The 18,412-nt window shown below is 36.5% G+C and overlaps 1 protein-coding gene across 12 annotated transcripts in view; it reads left to right on the forward strand.

The window, feature by feature from the left end:
• LOC148283450 (ribosomal protein S6 kinase alpha-5-like) overlaps positions 1 to 18,017 on the forward strand; it is a 151,579-nt gene extending 133,562 nt beyond the window's left edge. For all 12 annotated transcript variants that reach the window (XM_088243855.1, XM_088243856.1, XM_088243853.1 and 9 more), the window contains exons 12-20: positions 1,305 to 1,424; positions 1,837 to 1,938; positions 3,490 to 3,648; positions 5,219 to 5,352; positions 6,524 to 6,620; positions 10,465 to 10,567; positions 12,433 to 12,542; positions 13,460 to 13,567; positions 15,914 to 18,017. In XM_088243855.1, coding sequence (XP_088099981.1) covers positions 1,305 to 1,424; positions 1,837 to 1,938; positions 3,490 to 3,648; positions 5,219 to 5,352; positions 6,524 to 6,620; positions 10,465 to 10,567; positions 12,433 to 12,542; positions 13,460 to 13,567; positions 15,914 to 17,098 — 2,118 coding nt within the window. In that variant the 3' untranslated portion in view covers positions 17,099 to 18,017. The remainder of the gene's footprint in view (positions 1 to 1,304; positions 1,425 to 1,836; positions 1,939 to 3,489; positions 3,649 to 5,218; positions 5,353 to 6,523; positions 6,621 to 10,464; positions 10,568 to 12,432; positions 12,543 to 13,459; positions 13,568 to 15,913) is intronic.
• The last annotated feature ends 395 nt before the right edge of the window (positions 18,018 to 18,412 follow it).

An 18,412-nucleotide genomic window follows, 5' to 3' on the forward strand; every position in this document is an offset into this window, starting at 1 on the left:
TATTAAATTTCTAATGTAACCCTAACGGTTTTTTTAAAATTGTAAATAAATAAAAAAAATTATAGCCCCATTTTCATAGTTTGTTATCACATGCTACAGATTTATTCAAATGATTTAGAGAACAAGTGGGTTTTAAGTTTTTTTCCAAAACATTACTTCACTTTCACAGTTGGGCATTTCTGCTGGGAGAGCTTTCCATGCCATAGTAGTACGTAGTGTTTAAAACTGTCTGAATATTTTGTTAGTTATCTCTGTTAATTAAGTTAGTCTGCTTTGTTTATTCTCAAATGTAAAAACATTTAAAAAAATTATATTGTTAAGTGTCCTAGGCACGGGTGTAACCCCAGTGAGGTCACATTATTTTAATTATAAATTATAGTTTGTAAGAGAAAAATACTAATAAATAAATAAATAGAGCCTGCGACTGCAAATGCGGTTTTACTGAATTTTACTCGCTGGTAGCGTAGAGGTATAATAACTTTTCCTCTCTTTTTAGATGTCGGTCAGCTGCGACCCGCTAGTTGCCACTTGTCAGCCGACAGTATTTGGAATAAATATTCATGCCTACGGGCTACTGATACCTATCGCAGCTCGCAGTAGAATACCAGCGCTTTGCCGAATAGAATACCAGATTATACAGTCTCACAATTCTTTATATGTGGCGGAATCGCGTCTTGTACGTTCATCTGGAATGCAAAGTTCCCTTAGATGTTCCAGAGCGGCCGACAGAGTTTATACTTATAACATATAGAGTTATAAGCCGACAGAGTTTGTTCCCCACCTTGAATGGAATGTGGAAAACATCTTCTTCTTTCTGTGCCAACTGGAACAGCGCCTCAACCATGCGCACTCCCGTCCAGTCGCGGATATTTCTCAGCCAGGACATCTGTCGCCTTCCGACTCCACGCTTTACCTCGATCTTCCCCATCATGATCAGCTGTAGAAGCGCATATTTGCTTCCGCGCATGATATGGCCCAGATATGCGAGTCTTCTCTGTTTTATTGAGGACAGTAGTTCTTTTTCGGCACTGGCTCGTCTCAGCACCTCCGCGTTGGTCACTAAGTCTGTCCACGGAATTCTCAGCATTCTCCGGTGAAGCCACATTTCAAAAGCCTCTAATCGGTTCATGGAGTTCACCTTGAGAGTCCATGTTTCAACCTCGTATAGCAGTATTGACCACATTGATATTCTCGAAGTAGTGAAGTGATATGACTGAACTTACAGATTTAAAAAAATTAGCATCGCTTCTGCGTTTAATACAGACTGTAGGCGCATCATTATATATCTTGTATTTTGTTTACAGGAATCTAAATTCTTTAAGAATTATGATGTGAACCTTCGGGAGAGCATTCTGGGAGACGGATCGTTCTCAGTTTGTAGAAAGTGCATACACAAGGAAACCAAGAAAGCGTATGCGGTCAAGGTAATTATTTATATGTTTTGTCATCTACCGCAAATTTTCTGCACAATATGTACGGATATTTTTTCTCTAGATCGACTCAAAAAGCACTCGCGATCGACCGTTTGAGCACCCCTGATGTAGCAGTTGTGACAATACTTGACCCATGCATACCCACATAATTCGCAATCAAATTTTGTATGACGATAAATTAATGAAAATTAAAACCCGTTGGTGTATAGGCGCCCTTTCATTTTATTATTTAAAAAACATTAGTTTTAAAATGGTAAAATCATATGATTTCCTTATTTTTTTGTGCATTTTACCCGACTACAGCTTTAAGACTTTTAATTCTCTTAAGCGATTCAGATTCCATTTTGCTTGGATTTCATTTTAGTGTCGGACTTTTACTAAAATTGATATTTTCCTCTTTTAGATCATCTCCAAGAAGGTCAAATGCGAAGAGGAGCTTCGTCTGCTTAATTTCTGTCAAGGGCACCCCAATATTGTAACACTGCATGAAATATATGAAGATCCTGTAAGTTATATTATATTATTAACCATTCTATCATTGATTTTAAAGCTATATTTGATATTGGATATTTTCATACGTTTTTTAGGTAATGCCATTTATGGTTCGAAACTTTTGCAGTTGTCAACAGTATTTTAGTTTAACATATTAAAACAGAGATGAAGAACATTTAGTCTACAAAAATTTGGACAAACCAAAACATTGTTGGTAAATCCACCTGGTCCAAGAAAAATTATACAAATTAAAAAATATTTTCAGGCGTTCGCTAGTGTGTAGGTGATATAATTCAGATATCAACAATATTTTGAGTTTGTCCAAATTTTTGTAGACAAGAACTGGATTCAACTCCCTGGGGAGCTGTTTATATTAACATATTACAACAGAGATGAAGAACATTTAAGAGAAGGTAATATAGAAGTCTAGGCATCTACAGGGCTTATGACCTGTCAATGGCTGGTTTAAGTGGCCACTTTACACACTGTGTAACATTCACCATTCTGCCTATATTTGAACATCTATATTCCTTCAATTCTTTCATCTGTTGATGTTTGTGAAGTTAAAGAGCTGAAACCTTTATTTATGCGGGTGAGATTCATCTAATTGAATCATTTCACCTACATATTAGGCAACGCCTGAAAATATATTAACTATATTACCTTCTCTTAAATGTTCTTCATCTCTGTTGTAATATGTTAATATAAACAGCTCCCCAGGGAGATGAATCCAGTTCTTGTCTACAAAAATTTGGACAAACTCAAAATATTGTTAAAAGATACCAGTCTCGAAGACGTCGCGAAAGATAAATTTCTGTATAGGCAGTACACTTAAAGTATACCTACGATTTTATTTCATTAACTCTTCCTCCCCGGTGCGCAGAGATGTGTAGCCAGTACACATTGCGCCTAATAACTATAATATCTTTATAAATACAATTAATATTGGGTTTAGATTTTAATATTCCTCCATTACACATTTACGTATCCACTGAAATAATTTGTTATTAAATAATAAGTACTTATTAGGCACAAAAAAATTTTTTTATCGGAAATCAGGGATAAATTACAAATATCATCAAAAGTATACTCACAATCAGTCACATAGTCCAGTACTAGCTACTTAGTAGCTCTCGGGAAGTTGGCGCGGGTGCACGTTTTGCCTGAGTCGTTAGCGATACCCAATGGTCTTTTCATTTTTTCAGCAGTTAGATTTGAAATATTATCATTTTTGAATTAAATTATGGTTAATTAAAGCCATTCTCTATAAATATTCCATTTTTCCCTTTTTAAATATCTTATTTTATTAATGTGTAGTGACTACACAGCACCGTAACGCGCGGGTGTATTTAGGACAGTAAGAAAAAGGTTAAAAGACATGAAAACAATGGTAAAACTGTGACATTTAGTTTAAACACTCTCCTGAAAAATTGTTGGTTTGTGACTTTTGAGGTTTATAAAACAATGTCTTTATTTTGATTCCACGTTCATCAGATGTCCACAAAAAGCGATCTGCCCAGGTTGAGTGACCGTGAGAGTAAATCTTTTCTGACTTTGTCCCCAGCTCCACACATACATCGTGATGGAACTTCTCAATGGCGGTGAGCTGCTGAACAGGGTTCCCCTGAGCGAACCTCGCGCGGCCAGTGTGGTGAGGCAGATGCTCTCGGCCGTCGCCTACCTGCACTCCAACCGGGTGGTTCATAGGGACCTTAAACCAGAGGTGAGTTCATCGGTGATAAGCGTTTTCTGCTAAATGGCTGCTCACAGATCCTAAAAAAGGAAATCCAGTGGAGACACGTCCGCCTCGTTCATTCGCCCACCATGCTTGAGGCTCCGGGTTCGATTAGTCAATTTTATTTATTTATTAACGGACATTGCCCATGTATATAATTTATAGGGTTTGAATATTACAATGAAATAATAGTTTAAAACATTTAAAACACAAAAAAGAAAAGAAGCATTGACAAACTTGGGACATCAAGACAAGATCTGGACTATTTTTTTAGTGCTTGTTTAAATCGCTGTAACTTATACCAAAAAAGCCCAGATCTTGTTTTGAGTTGACAATACGACAAAGACGGGTCATTGGAGAATTCAGGTCATAGTTTGTTCTATGCTGATTGATAAACAGTACTTCATCGTTTCTCAACCTACGAGTCGGAATATTGAATTTTACCTGTCCCAGTAATGATGGAACATCGATTATACCATTTAGTATGCTGAACATATATATGGAATCAATATTAATTCTACGTTTTTGTAGACTAGAAATATTCAACATTGACTCTATATCAGCATAAGAATAATTACCTCTCTCTAGTCCAAGCATCCACGCTACTTTTCGAAGCGAGCGATGTTGGACTGATTCAATGTGACTTATGCGATTGACATAAAATGGAGACCAGACCACTATTCTAGGAGGCATATTCTAGAAGAGGGTGAACGGTCGAGCAATAAAGAGTTTTGATTGTACGGACATTAGTAAAATCAGCGGATATTCTGTTAATGAAGCCAAGTAATTTCAGTGATTTATTTACTGTATTATCTATATTCACTATATTATTTTATTAGGGATATATTATTATTATTTTTTTGTAATATGTGTGTATGAATAAATAAATAAATATAAGACTCGGAGCTAACCCATGGCAATCCATCTTCATCCCACATTTTATTATGCGGGAAAATCTATTACAAAGAATTTGTCGTGTGATGAATTGACTAATCTACTCTTTCTGGACATTGGGGCATCAAAACAAAAGTTTTATTTAAAAGATTTGATAAATAGCGGATCAATAAATCATAAACAACGTCATATTTCTGCGTACTGTCCGTTTGTGAGTAAAAGCATGAAAGGTCATTTAGCCACGAATTTATTTGATTAATTCGTTTGTTTTTTTGTATAGATTCTATATATTTTTTTTTTTTTTGCACCACAACAGGCCAGGAGGCCTAATTACAGTGGTGAATTACATCACAGAGCACCCAGGCTTGAGAAAAATCACATTTTAATTTTTGTGTTCTCACCGGGAATCGAAGCCGGAACCTTCCGTGCGTGAGTCAAGCGTCTTGACCACTACACCACGGAGGCCGCCATAATAGCACCGTGAACAATATTCTGTATTTACTATATCAGTTTTATATCACCCGTCGATGGGAGGAGTGCTCTCCCGAAACTGTAGTAGTGTTCTTGTAAAATAATAAAAAAATTATAGAACTAATAACAAAATTTTATTTTCATAATAATTTATAATGATTCAATTAATAATATGATTTTATTGTTGTTCTAGAATCTAATATTCGTCAACAAGGATCCTGACGCTGCAGTGAAGATAGTAGACTTTGGTTTCGCCAGGCTGATACCGAACGATAATATTGGAAGCGGTTCTGCGGAGGATCGCAGAATGCACACCCCTTGTTTTAGGTAAATTGTTTAAAGTAATTATTTTATGTAAATTGTTTGAAGTAATTGTTAAGGCGTAAGACTGATCATCTTACCTTCATGTAACAAAAGATGATAAAGATACGCTGCGGTTGGTGTACCAATGTAGCACCCTATGCAATATTAGGTGCGGAACGGAGAATGATGATTATGATGATGATATAAATAAAGTTCTTACCTTCGTAGATAGAATCCATCACTAAAAATGTTTTAAAAATTATGACGGAAACCGCAAGATGTTATCCTTGGCGTCACAGAATTGCAACTGATTTAAGCTTGTATACACATTTACCTGAAGCCTCGATTACTCATGACTATGGAATATTACAACATATGCATTATCCGTATTCGCTTTTCAAAAATGTTTTCCTTTTCTGTTGCAACAAATTTATATTATTAACATATTACAACAGAGATGAAGAACATTCAAGAGAAGGTAATACAGAAGTCTAGGCATCTTCAGGGCTTATGACCTGTCATTGGCTGGTTTAAGTGGCCACTTTACACACTGTGTAACATTCACCATTCTGCCCATATTTGAACATCTATATTCCGTCAATTCTTTCATCTGTTGATGTTTGTGAAGTTAAAGAGCTGAAACCTTTATCTATGCGGGTGAGATACATCTAATTGAATTATTTCACCTACATACTAGGCAACGCCTGAAAATTTTATTTTTTCAATTTCTATAAAAATGAATATATCAACAATGTTTTAAGTTTGTCCAAATTTTTGTACACAAGGACTGGATTCAACTCCCCGGGGAGCTGTTAACATTAACATATTACAACAGAGATGAAGAACATTTAAGAGAACATAATATAGAAGCCAAGGCATCTACAGGGCTTATGACCTGTCATTGGCTGGTTTAAGTGGCCACGTTACTAATATGTTAATGTTAACAGCTCCCCAGGGAGTTGAATCCAGTCCTTGTCTACAAAAATTTGTACAAACTCAAAATATTGTTGATAAATTTATAACAGTAGGATTTTTTACTAATGAGGGGTTTGCCTGAACATGCCAAACATGACATCACCAGTTTCCGGAAACATTCAAATGACTTTTTTCTTCCTAGCTTCTTCTGCAGCAAACACAGTGGATCAGTGCGATTGTGTATGCATAATTTTTGATTTAATTGCATTGTTTGTTTTAGTCTTCCGTACGCTGCCCCCGAAGTATTGGACAAAGTGAGGGGAGGGAAAAACGGATACGGGGAAAGCTGTGATTTGTGGAGCTTAGGAGTTGTCCTTGTAAGTGTATATTATTTTCATTATTATTATTTAATTCGGGACAGGCAGCCATCAGCTGATATGCCCCAATCTTGCATTTCTGGTGAGCTTATTTCACTTCCTCATATGAATGTAGCCATGCAGAAAGCAGCCGGCCATATAAAAATGAAACTGAGATAATAGCACTTTTGTGAAATGAGTGAATTATCAAATCTAAACAACAGTTGGAATGTTTTCGACTTTAACAAATGATAAACAATGAATACATAATGATGTAATAACTTATATTTACATATAAGTTATAATTTAAAAAATACTTGGTACATGTGTGTAACGTACGCGTTACCACGATGAAAGTTTCGCCGGTTCGTCACCCGCGTCTGCCGCAGTCAAGCTTCCCGGCGTAAGTGGGAAGCCGCCCTCCCAGACAGAGCCAAAGACAAAGTCGGAAGGTAGGAGCACAGCTGCGCCGACCGCAAGTCAACCTCAATAGCCCTGAAAAGGACTTTCCACCCGGTCCAAGTGGTGCAGAGAGGCGAAGGCAGTCAGCAGGCAGAGCGGAGCGAAGAGCGAAGTGCAGGAAGGCGAACAGGACGGAGAACGGAATAAAACACGTGTGAACTGTTCAGAGTTAGGAACTCAACTGATTTAATATTTCCATTTGACCGCCTTATAAAGCGGTGCGCGTCGGGCTCCGTGAGTCGGCCATCCCACCCGCGCCGGCTGCCCCGGAGTGGTGGGGGTAATCTTTCCCCGCCACTCGCTACATGCCGCCGGCCGCAGGTGGCGTAAATACGGGCGCTCAATGCCCGTACGGGCCATTTCGTCGGCAGCCGCGACGCGCGCAACATGACATTTACATAATATATTTTTATACATTTTATTCATTTTAACCTAGCTATTTTTCCCCGGTAATACTGAGGCCAGGCTCGAAAGTGACCATTTTATCTTTATTGAGAGCCCAGCCATCAGTTCTATACATTTACCGGGGATCCTTTCTAATTATTGTATTATTTTAATTTATTCGATTTTTACGCGTCCGGAACACATGTGTGTGCGTGGATGGCTCGGAGTGTACATTTGGTATTTTCATTTATTTTAATTTATTACCTTCATACCTAGTTCATAATGGAGTTCTGGTACCAACCCTAATGTATGGAAGCGAAGCATGGAGTTGGAAAAAAAGGGACGAAAGTAGACTGAATGCTGTTGAAATGCGATCCCTCAGGCGAATGTGCGGAAAAACAATGTATGATAGGTGCCCTAATGTCGAAATTAGAGCAGAATGCAAGGCTGAGTTAAGCATTATCGACAAAATTAAGAAAGGTCTTTTGCGATGGTTCGGTCATGTGGAGCGAACGAATGATGAAAGAACGGCTAAAAAGATTTATGATGCGAATGTGTCTGGTTGTAGAAGTCGAGGAAGGCCGAGAAAGACATGGCATGATCAAGTACAACAAATTCTTGAAAGTGGTCATGTGAAAAGTCGGAATAATCGACGTGCGTGCATGAGAAGATGTATGAATGTGAAGGAAGCAAAGGAAGTGTGCCAGGACAGAGTGGTGTGGCGTTCTATCCTCTCTGCCTATCCCTCTGGGGAAATGGCGTGATGGTTAGTTAGTTAGTTAGTTATTACCTCCATGGAAAACGCAAATGTCAACAATTATTCTTTTCTCACTTGAAATTCTTATTTATTTTTAATTTTTTTGTCACATTTAATGTTTATATCTTTTGCATAATTAATGAAAACTTAATTGGTCTTTTTATGTTAAAAGTGGTTGTTTTTAATACTTATTATGTATGACTGTATGTTTTCTGAATAAAATAAAATAAAAATAAATAATCACACATTTAACCACCCAAAAATATACAATACACAAATATTTAGTATTGTTATTTTTCAACTTATTTTTAAATGTACCTACACTTAAGATAATATTTAGTTTTATATAAATTATCCTTACACTGTATAATATTCACCAGTCTGAAGATGCCCATTAGAGGGTGAAAGCGCTAATTGCTCGAAATAAATAAGTGGAAGCGTACCAAGTATTTTTTAAATTACTAACTTATATGTAAATATAAGTTATTACATCATTATAATGGAATTCCATCAAGAATTGTCAATAAATAACTTCAATGGAAAAATGAATACATTAGTTTTTTTTATATATTATAAACAAGAATCTAATTATGTATTTGACCAGTTTTATAAGATTTTTCTAGAGATCTGGGTGTTTTCTGCAGATTGAGAAATGCTTTTTTGTGATCGACACCATTTTCAGAAGGTGATTAATACAGTTTTTTGTATGAAAGCGGTCTGGCCGTTTTTAGCAGAACATAGAATTGACCTTCTTGCACCCGATAACATCATTATCTCATTTTTTCAAAATTGTAGACTGGCTGCATAACTACGTTCATATGAGGCGCCGAGAGCCAGAGGAATTTGGCAACATTTAAACTGTTTTTGGCAAAACGGCTTCCAAACATTTTTGACTTCTGTTTTTGTTTTTAATAGAAAATGATTAAGACTGTGGTCTTAATCATTTTCATTTTCATTCTTTCAAATGTGGTAATCCATCTAATCTTGACATTCGTTTGAAAATGGCTTAACAAGGCGAAACAATTGTCACGAAATTTTAGTTTTTATATTTGTAAAAATAAAACAAAGTGTTCAGTAGACTCAAATCAGTGTTTGATCTCTTATATTGTAAGTTTAAATATGGAGTTCTACAAAATAAACACCAAATCAATCAATATTTTTATTTTAATTGATTTTATTTTTAATTTGTCAACTCTAATAGATCATCGAAGTTGTAGGTGGAAGGCAGCTTCAGCAGTATTTTATTTATTTATTTTTATTTATTCATATTTTTTGCTTACAAACTATAGTTAATAACAAAAATAATGTGACCTCACTGGGATTTCCCGTGCCGAGGACACTTAACAATATACTAATTGTTTTAATAGATAGTGGAAGTAGATTATAGATTTTAATTGAATAATACTCAAAATCCCTTTGTCCGAAAGTGGTTTTAGTTTGTATTTGTTTAAGTTGTTAATGTGTTGAGGATCTAGTTTATTTGTTTAAATTTAATGTTGTGCACACAGTGCTATGTCAATATAAATCTAGACAATATTACGAACAAAAAAATAAACCTAACACAGCACCAATTACGTACACAACACAATATATGAAACAACTATCTAACAGTACAACAAGATGTAAGAAGAATTTGTGCTTTGTGTGAATTTACTAGCGATTGTGTTTTTATTGTTGTGAGTATGAAATGTAGTGCGTGGAGTGAGGTGTATGGAGTGATGTGTATAAGATGTGGTGTTTATGTAGTGTGTGTTCTGGTAGTACCTAGTTTAGTATTAATTGTTTCTGTTTATTTTCAAAGAGGCTAAATGATACTAATATTACAGTAACTTTAAACTTTGAAGTAGGGCACACATAAGCAAATGATTATATAACATTATTTTTGGTACGTGTACTTGTACAAATCTGGATTTTCTCCCAAGGGGGAGTAGGTATATATTTTTATTTATATCCCTACAGAGATGAGGTAGAATTTTTTAGAATACATAGATGGCCCTCCAACTCGCTTGTGGATGGTTTCTCAAATTCATAACATAAATACAAAAATCAAAAATGTTACCGGTGTGGATATTCGCTAATAAGCGGAATGGGGAATGTTGTAGTACTTAAAGTGGCCACTTAACCCAGCCAATGACAGGTCATAAGCCCTGTAAACGCTCGAATATCCATAATCCTGAATTTGAAAAAATTCTACCTCATCTCTGTAGGGATATAAATAAAAATGATTATATGATTATATTATGATTGTTTTTTCACTTTCAGTACTCGATGCTATCTGGCACTGTCCCGTTCGAGCCCTCCAGCATAGACGAGCCGATCACAGAACTGATAGACAGAATTAGAGAAGGCCAAATCAGCTTTGATGGTAAGCGTCCCATTATAAATATCCATTGTCCAGTTCGTTTGAAAGAATCTCCAAATAACATGTTAAAAGATAACTTTTCCATGCAGTTTTACAAAGAAAGACAAAAAGGATGCCAGACATTTGAAGCGCGGGTGACATCTCCGCACCGAGCAATTTCTGGCATTATTTAAGATGTGTCTTTCTACATGTCAGAAAAACACAAAATTTTTATACCAAATCAATGAGGAAGTTCAGTGCCATAGGAAATTGAGGACACAGGTGGAAGAACAACTTAACAACCTAACTAAAATCTTGATCCATAATTTATTATACTTATGGAGATATAAAAGTTGAGGGCATTGGAAGCGAAGGTAGCAACCTCCCAATATAGCAAGTTTTGGTGTTTTCAAGAAAAATAACAAACACTGCTAAACTAATGCCAAAGAGAGTCTTCATGTTAGAAATGTTACGAAACTTTAAGATTCTAATAAATTAGCTTTAATAGAAACACGAATTCAAAAAACTTTCTTAATATTTGTATGGCACGGCCATTTTGAAAATTTAAATATCAAGCCTGTCATTGGTCAAATAAAATGGCTGATGGATATTGCTATGTTTGCTCAACACTATTTATATATAAATAAAGATGATAAACTACAGAATGACATCATAACCAAAAAATATATATTTTTGGAGGTTGCTATCTTTGCTTCCAATGCCCCCAGTTATTGCATGCAATGTGTACTAGCTACACGTCCCCGGGAAGGGGAAGTTAAAAGTTATTTTACTATCAAATTTGAATTTTTCATATTATTTCGCCACATTAATATAGAATATATCATCGGTTGATAGGTAAAACTCATTAAGTACAGAATTATGGTAAAATGACTTTATTTATTTGACAATTGTAGTCTGTTTTACATTACGGGTTGTTTAACCCATTACGTAATGCAATTGGCAATTCGCTTGCTGAATACAGCTTCTGTGGATAATATAAATGTATTTTTTGGAAATGGAAATCCAATAGAATCACAGTTTTTGCGGGAATTCAAAATTACAAATTTAAAAATATTTTTTACGCTACTAAATAATTATCAAAAAATTTTTTTTTTACTGGACAGTGTTTCATAGACCTTAATTACTTTAAAAATGTAAAAAAAACAAACTGATATTTCCCTCTTGTCAAATAAATAAATAAATTGCAACAATATTTAATTTCAAAAGACATAAGTACAGTTCATGAAAAAGTTCCGTGTCTTTTTAAAAAAAATATAAATGTATTAATAAGGAAAACATTAGCTCACATCACCCAAGATCTGTTCCTCAAAATTTATTAAACAAATGTTTGTCCACTCCTGGAGTATGCCTACCAAATCTGGAGTCCCTATTTTAAAAAAGACAGAGTTGTTGGAGAAAGTCCAGAGAAGAGCAACTAAAATGGTAGTTTCTCTAAGAAATAAATCCTACGAGGACCGCTTAAGGGAGCTCGGGTTAAGTTCACTGGAAGAGCGGAGGCAGCGTGGTGACTCGATCTTAACTGAGCAATATAATGTACCCAAGTTGAAATCAATGTTCACTATGAACCGAAACCGCCATCTCAGAGGTCATTCATTGAAACTAAACACTGCCTCCTTCTCATCCAACCCCGGGAAGAACTTCCCGACAAACCAGTTGTGGAGAAATGGAATGGCCTTCCCGAGAAAGTGATCGGTGCTAGTTCAGTGAATGTTAACTAGATGCACACAGCAATGTATAATGTTTAATAACCATGTACTTGTACACTTGATGTACACGCATCAGCTTAATAGCTGCTGGTGTATTATTATTAATAATTATAATAATAATCAAAATGATATGGTCCTAATATTGTACGGTCTTGTTTTCAGGTCCCAGCTGGTATCGCATTTCATCTCCTGCCAAGCAGCTCGTGCGCAGATTGCTCTGCGTTGACCCGAAGAGAAGGATCACCAAGGAAGAGATATTGGCTCACCCCTGGGTAGGGGCAATATTATACTTATTTAGTTACACTTCTGTGTGTGAATTAGAACCAGAATTTTTTGATAGCGTTTTGCATTTGATGTCTGAAAATAATATACAGTAAAACCCCCTGTTTTACGTTTTTCAAGGGAGCAACAAAAAATGTGTAAAACTGAGGAAAACTTTTTAAAGTTTAGTGAGACACTTTAGTGAGGTGTAGCTAACGCGCTACCGGCGTCGTGTTGTGGTTCCGATGCAGTCACTAAAGCACACGTCCCGATCCACCCGTTGTAAGGCAGGGGAGGCTAGGCGATCTTGTTGACTCGTCAAGGCCGGAGATGCCCTCAGAAGGGCCTCTCGCTTCAGGTTAAAGTTGCCGGTTCGCCGTGGTCAGCAATCCGTAGAGAGAGAAGTCCAAAATCCAAGTCCAGGGTGAAGCGAAGGTGCGAAGCGAAGTAAAGTAGAGTCAAGTAGAAAGCCGGGTCGGGGAGTAGCGAGTAGAGATGAGTAAAAGCCAAACGTCAGAGAAGAAGTGATCGTTTATTTTCAAAGGTGCATGTTATATACCGTTTGCGCTGCGTGCCCCACTATTCATCCGCCGAGCGGGCCTAGTCGCTGCATGCCGCACAGAGAGAGAGAGAGCGACAGAGAAGGCCGCCCGCCGCGAAAAAATGTGATTCACTGCGACCCTACTGACAGTTTGAACCCCTAAAAACAAACTTAATACCTATTCTAAATGCCCCAGTATGGAAAAGGCCACCCCCGAAAGCGACAAACACTAGTCTTTATTGGAGGGGTAGCTCATTTTCTAACAAATACCGAGATCCCTAATTCTAAATACGTAATCTAGCGCGGTGGCGATCCCTGCAAGGGCCGCTTTCCGTATTGACGTCCGTAACACTCGATGTCGTGGTAATGATATGTTTGTCTTTGTAGATTAATTTGGGATGCGCACCCAAAATGGAGTCTCCTTTGGCTGGAACTTCTAGTTCAGGAAGACGAAGCAGCGGAAGGAACGGGCCTAAGGCTCCCATCATACTGCAGGTAATTTAACACAAATTTTTGTCACACGAATGTAAAGGGGTCAGTTTTACACCCCGGGAATATTATATAATAGAAAAGTGTTGTCGGCCTCGTGGTGTTTATTTATTTATATATTATTAAGTTAGTTCATAACATCTTATGAACTAATATAAACTTTTGATAACATTACAATATTTTTATCAAAGTTTCTTAATAACATATTTTTTCAAATTAATTTGAAATATTTCGATCTTTTCTATTTTTTATTTTTAATTTTTTTATTTTATTTTCTTTTATTTAGGAAACATACAGTACAGTTACAAAGTGTAATATTTTACACAATTAGACTTAATTCTAATGGACCAGTGAAGTTTTCATATTAAAAAACAATTATATGTAAGGTCAATTATGAAAGTATAAAAAAGAGAAGGAAAAAGAAAAACATAAATGAAAGTTGTTTAAAAATTAAAATTTAACTGAAAAAAAGATATTTTAAAGTTTGTAGTTTGTAGTGAGTATTTACAAATGGAAATAATATTAAAAATGAAGAAAATTTGTTATTAAAAATTAAGAATGTTATTTTTTCAATTTCTATACTTCTTCATGGACCAGGTAATTAATTATCATAATATTGTTGATAAATTACCTGGTCCATGAAGAAGTATAGAAATTGAAAAAATAACATTTTCAGGCGTTGCCTAGTATGTAGGTGTAATAATTCAATTAAATGAATCTCACCTGCACAAATAAAGGTTTCAGCTCTTTAACTTCACAAACATCAACAGATGAAAGAATTGAAGGAATATAGATGTTCAAATATAGGCAGAATGGTGAATGTTACACAGTGTGTAAAGTGGCCACTTAAACCAGCCATCGACAGGTCATAAGCCCTGTAGATGCCTAGACTTCTATATTACCTTTTCTTAAATGTTCTTCATCTCTGTTGTAATATGTTAAGTGTTTCAATTTGCGAAAAAGTGGCAATTATTTGTAAAATAGAATGTGGCGCGAAATATGCTGAAGTGTGTAAAAAGTTTTCTCTATCCATATTACATTGTCGACATTGTGAACAAATACGAATGTTTATCTATCTGAACTTGAAATTTAGAAAGTGGTATGTTTGTAAGCATTTATTATAATTTTCAATAGTGGCAATTTGCAAAGGCAATTGGATTTATAAAACCTTTCTCTGGTATAACGAGTAATGCTTACAATGAGCAAATTCAGTCGGTCCCGTCTTCCTCGTAATAACCAAGTTCCACCGCATATATAAATAAAGATAAAATACTACGTATTTACTTATTTCAACGGTTTAAGCTAGGGTTTCCTAGGACAGCGGTGCCCGTATTTTAACGGCCGTAGTGAACGGTGATGCAGTGGACAGCCGTCGTAACGGTGACTAGAGTGTGGTTTCCTAGGAAAACGGTGTTATCAGCACCATTTAACACCGTTTCCCTAGGAAACCACTCTCTAGTCGACGTTACGACGGCTGTCCACTGCATCACCGTTCACTACGGCCGTTAAAATACGGGCACCGCTCTCCTAGGAAACCCTAGCTTTACGCCCTTGACAAAGTATAAAATAATATTGAAAAACAATTATAATGAAACAAAACACCTGGACACAGCATAGAAAATATAGATACATGAAATAAAATCACCAGAAAATATAGATACATGAAATAAAATCAGCAGAAAATAAGGAAATAATAAAGAAAAATTACATAAGAAATTATAACATAGGTATGCAGCAAATAACAATAAATAAAAGGTTTAAATATAAAAAGTATTGAAGTAACAGAGGCGATGTATCATATCATAAACAGTAAAACAAGTATAACACTTAGTACATTTTTATAATTTAGAAAAGAAGTGATTAAAAAGTATTGATTTTAATTGGTAAAGATAAATTAAATGAAAAAAAAAACATGTCCAGCAAAGTTAATTTCACAATGGAACTAAAATTAAAAACTTCTCTTTATTTTTTCCTGATAACGATCTGGATATTTGGCAATCCGGATGACTGGATTTCGGATAAACAGAGTTCTACTGTTTTTTTAGCATTAAAAGTAGTCTACAACACTTATCAGCTCTCCGGTTATCCCTATGTAAAAAAATCACGTCCATTGGTCGCTCCGTTACGATGTGAAAGAAACTAAAAACAATAAATTAAAAAAAAAACACTTAAATTTGTTGCAACAGAGAGGGGAAACGTTTCTGGGAAGGGAAAATGGGAGTCTAGGCATTTACAGGGCTTATGACCAGCCAGTCTGCAAGCATTTGGACTTACTTAAAACATTGTTAAAAAAAAACACTTTTGCATTTATAATATTAGTATGGATTTTAACCATTTGTCTTTTCTTTTTAGGAGGTTGTCAACGCCAAGTTGGCGCAACGGAGGCGACAGAAATCTCACAACGACGCTTCCGCAGCAGTCGTGCCCGCTCCTTTGCTGCTTCCCGAGGCCCCCTTCGAGGCGGCCGTACCGCCCCATGCGGCTGACCACTCTGTCTGCGACGAGGACATGGAGGTCATGTCATACACGCTGGGAGTCACCAAGAAAGAACCCATCTTTAATAGTGACACTCCAGACATTTCCAAAGATATAGCAAATGACGTAGTGGAGATTAACCGAGGAATCGAAGACGTGAATTTCGTCGGAGATGTTACAAATACATACACTAGAAGAAAGCGTCCTCTCGATGATTACATGATCGTTGAAATAGTAGAGCCCACCCAGGAACAAAACGTCTCACCCCCCAAGAAGAAGCGCAAACTAGACATCATTATCAAGGTCGAACCACCCTCCCAGCGGTCGACGCGGAGCACCACAAACGCAAAAAAGCACACGCCAAATAGGTCCGGACGACTCCGGAAGGAATCACTAGAAATCCAGCACTTAGCCAAAGAAAAGAAAGCGTCCAAAGAGCGCAAGAAGAAGCGAAAGCGGGACGAAAAGAAAAAACAAATGGAGGATGCCGTTGTCGCTGAACGGTGTTTACGCAGCGCCAAGAAAAAAGCAAAGAGCAAAATCAGCAAAGCCAAGTCAAAATCAAAACCTAGAATTAATATTACGAATGAAATTAAATGTACAGAAACTCCCAAATCGAGAAATAGATTTATCGTCGCTTCTACCGGCAGGGTCACTCGTAGCTTCGTTAAAAATATGGAGTCGATCAACTTGGAATTCAATAAGACTTCGCCGGCCGACGACGTCAAGCTGATAGCCGATCTGACGGAAAGTTTCACGCCGACATGCATGAGTCACCTGAAGAAGCAGCGCACGCTGGAAAAGGAGATAAAGAATCTCTTGGATTTCATGGGCTTCCCGAAAGAGAAACGCTCTTCGTCCCCGAAAAAGGTCAACCTCTCCAAGGCGGTGAAGGTTCGAGAGCTGACGAAGAGGAACAAATCCAAGAGACAGAGAAAGTCTGATAAATCGAAGGCCAAAGCGCCGAAGAAAGCCAAGGAATTGAAGATTTCTGTGCCTATCAAAGTGCTGACGAGGAATCGTAGCAAATCGCGTTCTAGCAAAAGGAAAACGTACCACTAATACTGCCTAATAGTTATATAATAATTACATTACGTTAATCGGGTGATCTTATTCGATTTGGTTATACATATAATTTATTCATTTGTTGATACAATATTTAAAAATATGTTATTATGTTTTAGTGTCGTTGCCGATCGCTCTTCGATCGATATAAACCACGATCCTATGTTCTGATATTGATAGTTTGCGGGTGTGATTCCGCTCTCGTAGATACCATCGGGTCAACTCGGGTGCTTGGGAAAATTCATTTCAAACTTTGATTCGCGTAGTTTTCAAGTCGCTCGCGAAAAACTCTACGTCGATATAATTTTAGTACCGATGCTTCTGTCTGATCATCGTCATCGTCATCGTCGCCCTTTCCACACCCGGTGGTGCATAGGACACTGATGCAGCTTTGTTCGTAGCGGAGATGAGTCCGCCATCATGCTTGAAGTCCTAGGTTCAATTCCCAGGATGTGATTTGAACTGCAATATTAAAGAAAGATTTATTGCTTTACCTTCCACGTGGATATGCCGCAATTCGAGTAGCGATGTAGTGCCCTATGCATCACCGGGAAGCAACGATGATGACATTCAGAATGCAAAATGTTTTTTATATTCGCAGGAGTTAAGTAAATTACTGTTTTACAAGGGATATTTTGTTCATATATTTATAAGATACATCTCAAAACTGTCCTAAATGCTGATGTGCACCATTTTGGCATTAGTCAGACAATATATCATCGCTGTTCAGGAAAAAGTCACATTTTGAAAAACCACAATTTGAAGGTTTGGAAAAATCGAATTTTCATGTTTTGAGGTTCTATGTATAACATTCATAAAGGAGTAAAACAGGGCCGTGTGATGTCACCATGGCTGTTCAACGTGTATATCGATAACTGCATGAAAGAACTGAAAGGCTTAAGAATGGGAGCAAAAATGAGTGTTTTAACTGTCAATGAGGAATTCCAGCCCAACCCGGAATTAAATTTTTTAAATGTTTTTGTGTACACGTGAATATTTAAAAATTTTGGAGTAGGATGAAATATCTCAAAAACGCACGCAAAAAAAAAAATGTTAAAAATAGTATTCATTTTAAAATCGTAAATAATGACGTCACTCCTTATATCTACGTGCAGTAATTCCAGTTTCCGCTTTAAAGCCCCCGCACCTTGTAAGGAACGTTTTGACCATAGAAAAAAATAGTATAATTTGTATAATTTGACATTTCAACCAGAGATTATGTCAACTTTCTAGGTTTTTCTAAAAACAACCATAACATAGAAATGAGCAAATTACGATCAACTAAATGAAGTTATCAAAGCAATATTCCAT

The sequence above is a fragment of the Micrasema longulum genome, unplaced genomic scaffold (genome assembly GCF_059751315.1).
Source record: "Micrasema longulum isolate JH-2025_06_02 unplaced genomic scaffold, ASM5975131v1 h1tg000237l, whole genome shotgun sequence".
NCBI lineage: Eukaryota > Metazoa > Arthropoda > Insecta > Trichoptera > Brachycentridae > Micrasema > Micrasema longulum.